General features: G+C 39.3%; 1 protein-coding gene across 1 annotated transcript in view; it reads left to right on the forward strand.

Annotated features, from left to right (window-relative positions):
- MYLK3 (myosin light chain kinase 3) overlaps nucleotides 1-5,630 on the forward strand; it is a 42,603-nt gene extending 36,973 nt beyond the window's left edge. Inside the window, exons 10-13 of the mRNA XM_024752064.1 lie at nucleotides 1,900-2,028; nucleotides 3,198-3,350; nucleotides 4,321-4,453; nucleotides 5,571-5,630. Coding sequence (XP_024607832.1) covers nucleotides 1,900-2,028; nucleotides 3,198-3,350; nucleotides 4,321-4,453; nucleotides 5,571-5,630 — 475 coding nt within the window. The remainder of the gene's footprint in view (nucleotides 1-1,899; nucleotides 2,029-3,197; nucleotides 3,351-4,320; nucleotides 4,454-5,570) is intronic.
- The last annotated feature ends 3,907 nt before the right edge of the window (nucleotides 5,631-9,537 follow it).

Raw genomic sequence — 9,537 nt, forward strand, 5'->3', positions numbered from 1 at the left:
TTTAGCCTCCATGTGTTTGTGTTTTTCACATTCTTTTCCCTGTAATTGATTTCTATTCTCATAGCGTTATGGTCAGAAAACATTCTTGATATGATTTCAATTTACTTAAATTTACTGAGGCTTGATTTGTGACCCAGGATGTGATATATCCTGGTTAATGTTCCATGTACACTTGAGAAGAAAGTGTAATCTGCTGTTTTTGGATGGAATGTCCTATAAATATCAATTAAATCTATCTGGTCTATTAATTCTTCTAGATCTTTATTAAACATATCTTGCATCTTCTCGATCTCTGCCTCCATTCTTTTTCTGAGGTCCTGGATCATCTTCACTATCATTATTCTGAATTCTTTTTCTGGAAGATTGCCTATGTCCACTTCACTGAGTTGTTTTTCTGGGGTTTTATCTTGTTCCTTCAGCTGGTGCATAGCCCTCTGCCTCTTCATCTTGTCTTTCTTTCTGTGAATCTCTTTTTTATTTTTTTAAGTGTTGAATACTATTCCATTTTCTAGATGTACCATACTTTATATTATCCATTCTCCAACTGAAGGACATCTTTTTTGCTGCCCATTAAATTTCAGCTAGAGGTTTTCTTCTTTTCCAAGATTGATTCTAAAAACCAACTTTCTCCAACCCCTTCCCCATACAGCCATCAATTCTCTTCCTAGCCTTTCTTAAACTTCATGTCCAGAATACTTTTTCTAGATCTTTTTGTAATTGTGTAAAATACACATAACATAAAATTTGCCATGTTAGCAATTTTGAAGATTAGTTACAGTAGTCTTTAGATATGTTCATATTGTTGTGCAACCAATCTCCAGAGCTTTTTTTGCCTTGCAAAACTGAAACTCTGTACCCAGTAAATAACTACCCCTCATTTTCCTCCTGCCTTCAGCCCCTGGAAACCAGCACCCTACCTTCTGTCTCTGAATTGACTACACTGGGAACCTCATATAAGTGGAATCATACAGTATTTGCCTTTCTGTGACTGGCTTATTTCACTTATTGTAATGTCTTCAGAGTTCATCCATATTACAACATGTGTCAGAATTTCCTTTCTTTTTAAGGCTGAATAATATCATATTGTATGTATATACCACATTTTGTTTATCCATTCATCTGCTGATGGACACTTGGGTTGCTTCCACCTTTTGGCTATTCTGAATAATGCTGCTATGAACATGGGTGTATAAATATCTCTTCAAGACTCTGCTTTTAATTCTTTTGGATATATACCCAGAAGTAGGATTCCTGGATCATATGGTAGTTCTTTAAAAAATTTTTTTGAAGAACTGCCATACTGTTTTCCATAGCAGCTGCTCCCTTTTACATTCCTACTGACAAGGTTCTAATTTCTTCACATCCTAGCCAACACTTACAATTTTCTATTTTTTTCTGATGGTGTGAGGTAATGTCTCATTGTGGTTTTGATTTGCATTTCACTGATGATCAGTGATGTTGAGCATTTTGCCTCTTTCTATAACTCCTATCATCTTCCCTTTAACTATGATGCACAATAGAGCCGTCCTCCCCACACAGCTTCTACACAGGTTGTTTTTGCTCATCCGTGTGACTGCAGGCCAGTCACATAAGATATATTGATCTTCCCTCTTTTTGATTAAGATATATTGATCTTCCCTCTTTTTCAGATTGTAAATACCTGGAGAAGGAGGAGGACTGTTGTTTTCTTATTCTCCACAGTGACTTAGGAAAGTCTGCATTTAGGGCCTGGGTGTGTGATGATTTCCCAGTAAACCACGTGTGGTGGGATGTGATGTCCAGAAAACATGGCTGACAGCAAGGGTTGGGGAGTGTTTAGCGGCCCCCAAGGAATTAGCCGGGCATCCACAACTTCTCTCGGGGCTCACTCTCATTGTCCTCTGCACCCCTCCTCCCCAGGTACAAGCCTCGGGAGAAGCTGAAGGTGAACTTTGGCACTCCCGAGTTCCTGGCCCCAGAAGTCGTCAATTACGAGTTTGTCTCGTTCCCAACGGACATGTGGAGTGTGGGAGTCATAACCTACATGCTGTGAGTGCCCAGGGGCCTCACGCCCCACTGGGAATGGGGGCCATTTGTCTTAGTTTGGGTATCCTTAGAAGCAGCAAGAACTTGAGGGCAAGGAGTTTATTGGGGAGGCATCCCTAAGAAAAGCCAACAGAGAAGTGGGGAAGTGAAATGGGGAAGGAAGGCAGCCAGTAATGTGTGTGTGGTGGAGTCAGTAACCACTGTGGGCACCTGGAGTTTAATCCTGCAGGGAACTGGGGGCCACTGTGGGACACCCACTCAGAGCTAGGCCAGCTAGTGGGGGAGGGAGTTGGGGTATTAATACACCGACTCTAATCAGTTGTTGCTAGTGGGCTCGTCCCAGAGTTATTAATTCCCTGAAACTTCTGGGTGGATAAATCAGCTTCCACTGGAGAGAAAGCCCTCTGGCAAAGAAATGCGGGTGCTATGGTGCAAGTGGGACTAGAGTGCATTGAAGAGGTAAGGAGAGGGGAGGGCAGGGCAGGGCACAGCTCCTGCATCTTCTAACTTTGTCCTTCTGCTCTGCACTCCCTGTTTTCTGTGGGCTGAGGAAGCAGAGTTAGGATGGGCTGAGAGGAGATCTGTGCACAGATTAAATGTCCTCCTCTCTCTCCAACTGTGGACATCCCTCAGAGGCCCAACAAAATCAAGCTCTGCTCCCAGTCTTATTATTACAGTTTAACTGTTTCCCCACACTTTGTGTGTGTGCTACACCAGGTTGGGGAATATTGTGGCTCAAGGCCAGCCAGTGAAGTTGTCTCATCTCTCTGCCCTCCTCTAGAGGAGCCTAATAAAGCCAGTTTTCCTTTGGCCCCTGAGGCCTGGGTAGTCTCAGAGACATGCCAAGCTATCTTAATATTCAGTCAAATGTACCTGATAAATGGGCGTATTGGGTTGGATCCCAATTTACTCTTTAATTCAGGGTAAGGGGGAATGTGGTGAGCATGATAGGGGACTTATTCCACCACTCTTCCTGTCATCAGTTTTTCAGTGCTTCCACTTTATTGAGCGCACTGGACTTCTCCTGTGGAGAGGCAATGGGGGTGCTTTTCTTTTGAACCCTCTTGGTTCTGGTTAGTTCTGCTTGATCTTGTAAGAGTCTTCTCTGTATTGTCGATGTGTGTTGGCAGGTATAGCTTCCACATACTGACAGTCCTTTCTCTCCTCTGTAGGCTCAGTGGTTTGTCGCCCTTTCTAGGGGAAACAGATGCAGAGACCATGAATTTCATTGTGAACTGTAGTTGGGATTTTGATGCTGACACTTTTGAAGGGCTGTCAGAGGAGGCCAAGGACTTTGTCTCCCGGTTGCTGGTCAAAGAGAAGAGGTACCCTTTATTGCTTGTCACCCATGATCCATCCTGATGGTGACCATCCATTTGGGTGCTGTGGAAATCAGGCTGGTGCTAGGCAGGGCTGCTGAAGTGAATGGTCCTTTCTCCCTGTAGACCGATTCTGTTCAGGATTTCTTAGTCTGCTACTTCTTTGGGGAAAAAAAAAGAAAAGGTAGCAGGGAAAGGGACAAAGGAAGTCAGTTAAGAAACAAGCAACTAGGAGCATAAAATCTAGACAAGAGTTTTAGAAAAGACCATATTTACAAATAAGGCCTATTTCCAAGTTATTGCTTTTCATAGGCTAATGTTGAAAAAAAGTTGAGATATGCAGTTGTTATTCCCCAGAATAAAAGACAGAAAACCTTATTTCTTGGTGACGAAGACCTACTTCGTTTTCAATAGCTATATCAAGGTTATGGGTTGGGCCACTGAGTTTTCCAATACTCAGACATATGGGAATAACTACAAGTGGTGGGGCCCAAGATCTGGGCTCTGAGACAGCTCTCGTTCCCTGGCCTTGACTGTTTTGTTTCTTCCTTATTGTGAAAAGTTATGTGAGAGGAAATATATTTCTAATTCAGATGAACAAGTTGACATTATTCTCTGTGAAGAAAGATGAACTTCTTTCAAGGCTCATGCTCTTTTATTTCTTAAGAGCAATTCCAGGCACAGCTGGCCCTCCTACTGTCCTACCTTGATTCCCCAGCTCTCTCTGGGAGGTGGTGATTAATCACTAGGACACATACCCTCAATAGAGGGCAGGGAACATTTTGCTGACGACATTCTTGCACTTTTAAGGATGGGAATTTTAGGTAGTAAGAGGTCTTTTTTTAGCACGTGGCATGAATCTGCCTATATGATTAATCTGTTCCACTGACTCAGCTTCCTACCGATTAAACAGATTTTGGATAGCCAGAAAAATGCAACCCCAACTAAAAGTCTCACCTGCTGTTTGATTTCACAGCTGCAGAATGAGTGCCACACAGTGCCTGAAACATGAGTGGTTGAATAACTTGCCTGCCAAAGCTTCTAAATCGAAAGTTCGTCTCAAATCCCAACTATTGCTGCAGAAATACATGGCTCAGAGGAAATGGAAGGTATCTGTTTTTCTTTTAGTAAAAGCAGCATTTGTTTTCTTAAAATGTCCTTTGAAAGAAGGGTACTAAGTTTTTACTTACGTTTTGATTCTAAATAGATTATTTAGGGGGAAAAATGTCTCACGTAAAAAACCTGTTACCTTCGCAACAGAAGAGGCCACAACAGTGAGAGGCCCGCGTACCGCAAAAATACAAAAACAAACAAAAAAACCTGTTACCTTCGCAACAGAAGAGGCCACAACAGTGAGAGGCCCGCGTACCGCAAAAATACAAAAACAAACAAAAAAACCTGTTACCTTGATTAAAAAATGCCACAGACCGAAAGTGACTGGCATAAAAATAGCTTTCAATTCATACTTATGTGAACGCTTGAAGTGACAGAATGAAGTCTGAGCGTGTGTTCTCAATGAACATCGCAGTGCAGCGCTCAGAACTAATGCCCGTAGCTTGAGGATGATTCCTCCACATTTTAGAAAAAGGGCCCAGGAAAGCCCTATTAGGCTTTAAAAGCTTTATAATTTTGTTTACAACAGAACGCTTTGGAACCATGGACATAGAATGTCTCTCAAAAACAATTGTCCTCCAGGGAAGTGACTTTCCAACATTTTGATATTGGCTTAGATCTTCAATAAAAAACAAAACCAAAATGCTTTACCCAGAGAGCCAGTATACAAGTACACGTATACTCGCACACATGTGAAACAAAAATACTGCGACATTTGCTCCACAGAGTGTGATGCACTCTGATATTTTCTATTCTATGATATTTAGTTTCATTTAAAAAAAGTTGTTAGTCATGCCCCACCAATTTGATTTCATGACCCACTGGTGGGTTGTGAGTTACAATTTGAAAAATACCATTCTAGGGTGCTCCATTTTTCACTTGAAAAGGGTGGGATAACATATTTGCTCACTTCAAACTTGCTTTAAACATGCCCCTGAAAGTCATGTGACTGTTTTACTATAATTGTGCTAGAATCTTCTTTTCCCCTTTAGTTATCAATTTTAAACAAACCCAAGTGGCTAAACTTAAGCAAGTCCTTTTATTGTTTCTTCTTAAAGTAATTGATCTATAAATATGCCTTTTTCCCTTCCTTTTTTCTCTCCTTACCTTAAGAAACACTTCTACGTGGTGACTGCTGCCAACAGATTAAGGAAATTTCCACCTTGTCCCTAATCCTCAACTCTGCTGCTCCCATGGGCCCAGAAATTACTGAGACTTGTGGTGAAGTCATGACTGAAGATTTTTAATAATCTGGCCTTCTACTTATTTTGTAAAAAAAGTTTATGGCTGTTGCCTTCCTTGTGGATGAAAAGTGGCTGTAAAGAGACTGACCTAAGAACTTTTTTCTGCCTTATAAGATCAGTTGAAATGCTGGGATTACTTTTCAAGTGTACCTACTTTTGATGATAAGTGTAGGCATGCTTTAGGTAGGTAGGAAAGCTTCTACTTTGCATATGTCAAATTTAATGTCTAAGCTTACTCTGATTAAAGAACCCAGTGGACTATCACGCAGGGCATGTTAGTATTACCTCCTCCAGTGCAAAGAATTCCTAGCATTTTGACTTGCTCAGGTGTGAGCTGACATTTTGTACTACATTTGTTGCTCTAGTGTGAAGCAATGTGGATTTAGGGCAGAGATCCTCAAACTTGTTTTAACGTGTGCTCCCTTTTGAGAATCAAAACATGCATCCTTTAATATTCTTTGAAATTTCAAAATGTACTGACTGTCATGGCGGTATCAGAGCAATGATAGTTTTGAATATGCTTTTAAAATCTGTACATACTTCTACCCTCTCCTAATTCTGCCCTGTCCTGACATTGGCAGTCTCCCTCCTGATCTCTCTTCCACAGTTATGAATCTATGGTCTAGTAAGTCTGGGAACTGATATGTAATATGTGAAAGAGAGATAAGAATGTAATGATGTTCAGCTTTCTGAGAGAAACACAGAAATGATGCATCAAGAGAAAACAAATGAAAACTGCTCTCCTACTGTTTTATCAGGTTTTATCAGATATATCAGGTATATCACTTAACTAACTTCAAGAAATTATTAACAAGGAGTACTTTATTATTCAAAAGGAAACAATCCTTTTAATTTCCTTAGTTGTAAGGAAGTTTTTGTGCTATTCTCATGACCTTCCTGGGCCAGAAGTTTTTAGTTACTTTTAATTTTTAATTAGCCATGCAACAGTTTCACAGCCTTTCAGGACTTTTGTCCCATAATAAAGACTTTTTTTATTGTGGGGAGAGAGGCAGAAGATGGAGATATTAATCCTCCTGCTGCATTTCTTCAGTTATAACTTTCCTCTGGAACACTAACCCCTGTTGGGAAGCTAAGATTTTCAGTATCAGCACATCTAGGCCTGCTCCAAGCTTGTCAGCTTGTGGATGAATATCAGAAGAGATGGCTGCTGGAAACCTCCCTTTCATGGGCCAGTAACAGTGATTTGGTAAAATGCTTTATTTTTAAGGTGTTCTGAAGGCAGCCTCCAGAAGGAGCTATAGAGGATATCTATAGTTCTATCTATAGTATGGTGATTCTTCCCTTCCATGGGACTTCACATTCTTGGGGGAATGCTATAAATCTTCTCCCCAGAAAAACGTAGTTAGTTATCCTGATCTAGAGCACCACTCCCTCATAGAAATATAATATGAGCCATATACATAATTTAAAATTTTCTGATAGCTTCTCTAAAAATACCCTGGTAAAATTAATTTTAATAATTTATTTAACATATCAAAACCTATTTTAATATGTAATCAATATAAAAATTATTGATTTTTTTTCATACTAAGTCTCCAAAATCTGGTGTGTATTTTACACTTAAAATACATGCCAGTTCAGATTCTAGATTTTTATCAGACATACAATTTGTATTTATATTTCATAAAATTTACTGTGAAAAAATATAGTCACATATTCAAGTTGTTCAAGCATCTTAAATATTTTCTAGTATTTTTATGATTAATTAAAATGAAATAAAATTAGAAATACAGTTGCATTAGCCACATTTTAAGTGCTTAATAGCCACATATGGTTAGTGGCTTCTATATAAGACAGGGCAGATCCAGAGAAAATCTGATAGCTATCAAATTTTAATTTTTCCCCCTATATGCTGTTATTCTCTACCTAGAGAAACTTTTCAACAAAGTTCCTTTGAGGGATTTGTTTAGGCCAGGCCCACACAAGTGAGAGGTACTGCAGAAGTTAGCTTCCCTTATTTGAAAGGCGAGGGAGCTTTTACGAAACTTTAATTTTCTGGATATTTTTAGTTCTCTGCTGGTGTGTAATTGAAAATTTTTTAGATCGCAACTTTGCTAGCATTAACTATTTCAAATGGGACTTTTTAATTTGAATGAACAGTCATTGAAAACTTCTGGGAAATCAATGATACTCCAATATAAAATAAAAATTAAATTTAAAAAAATGAAAGAAAACTGCTGGGCAGAGGACCTCTGAAAGGTAGTCAGGACCCACTTTTTTCACCTAGCAGATTTGGTGAGGGTGTGGGGAAAATGGAATTTTTCACTTTTGATGAATATGTATCCAAATAAAAGTCATGCCCATACTTTCACCCGGCAATTACATTTCTAGAAATTTATCCCTCAGCAATACTTGAACAAGCGGGCAGAGATGTATGCAAAGTGACCTTTACTGTAGCAAAATGGCCCATATAGGTTGAAAACAACCTATATGTGCCTATCAGCAAGGGTTTAAATTTTGCCACATACATATGGGAGGTTACCTTGTAGCCAGTAAAGATAGATCTTGATGTACTGAGTTTTATTATGAAAAAAATTATAGAACATATATATGGTATTATCCCATTTATAGAGAGACATGCTTATATGTGCATTAAACTTTTCTAGGTTATGCAAGAAAGTTAACAGTGTGGTGTAGAAAGTGGGTGATGGGGAGAGAGGGAATTCTACTTTTCACTTTATTACTTTCTAAATCATTTGAATTTTTTTTAACAATGAGCATGTATTGCTTTTAAAATTAAAAATTAGCAACCACTGTCAAGTGCGGACCTTGTCTTGACCCTGATTTGAGCAAATAAACGATAAAAAGATATTTCAGAGACATCCAGGGAAATTTAATTCTAAATTGCATATTTGGGCTTCCTTGGTGGTGCAGTGGTTAAGAATCTGCCTGCCAATGCAGGGGACACGGGTTCGAGCCCTGGTCTGGGAAGATCCCACATGCCGCGGAGCAACTAAGCCCGTGCGCCACAACTACTGAAGCCCATATGCCTAGAGCCTGTGCTCCGCAACAAGAGAAGCCACCGCGATCAGAAGCCCGTGCACTGCAATGACAAGTAGCCCCCACTCACCTCAACTAAAGAAAGCCCGCGCGCAGCAACGAAGACCCGATGCAGCCAAAACTAACTAAATAAATTTTTTTAAAATTGCATATCTGATGATAGAATTTCTATTAATATTGTGACGTATGATAATGGTAATGTGGCCATAATGTGGGTTAAATGACTTCAGGAAAAAGGGAGATACAGTTAAGCAAGTGTGGCAAAATCTTAACTGTTGGGTTTGGGTAGTCAGTATGGGGTAGCATAATATTGTCTTCTAGTAAAGAGGTATATATTTGTTGTATACATTTGAAAACTTTCATGATAAAACATTTTTTAATCAGTTAAATAAGCCAAGAGGAGCTGTTAAAGAAATCAGCTTCCAGAAAGTCTTTACGACAGTACTGAAGTATGGACCCACTAAGTAGTAAGCTTCCATAGCTGGAGTATGAATGTGTTGGAAAATCATGAAGGATTCCTGCCCTAGGAGGGCATTTGGACAAGATTGCTTTAAGGCAATTCCCCTACCCCACAACTAGTTTAAAAAATAACGAAGTACCTACTACATTCCAGATAATCAAGATTATTACCATCACCTGCTTTCAGGGCATAGAAGAAAAAGTCACAAACAGTACTTATTTATTCTCATGAAATCACCAGTGAAAAGGCAATCTTAAGAATGCGAGAAAATATTTGCAATAATTTTTTAATAGGGGGTTAATATTTACACTATATAAAGAACAACTCAACAACAAAAAACCCATTAAAAAAATGG

The sequence above is a fragment of the Neophocaena asiaeorientalis genome, unplaced genomic scaffold (assembly GCF_003031525.2).
Source record: "Neophocaena asiaeorientalis asiaeorientalis breed wild unplaced genomic scaffold, Neophocaena_asiaeorientalis_V1.1 scaffold331, whole genome shotgun sequence".
In the NCBI taxonomy this organism is placed as follows: domain Eukaryota; kingdom Metazoa; phylum Chordata; class Mammalia; order Artiodactyla; family Phocoenidae; genus Neophocaena; species Neophocaena asiaeorientalis.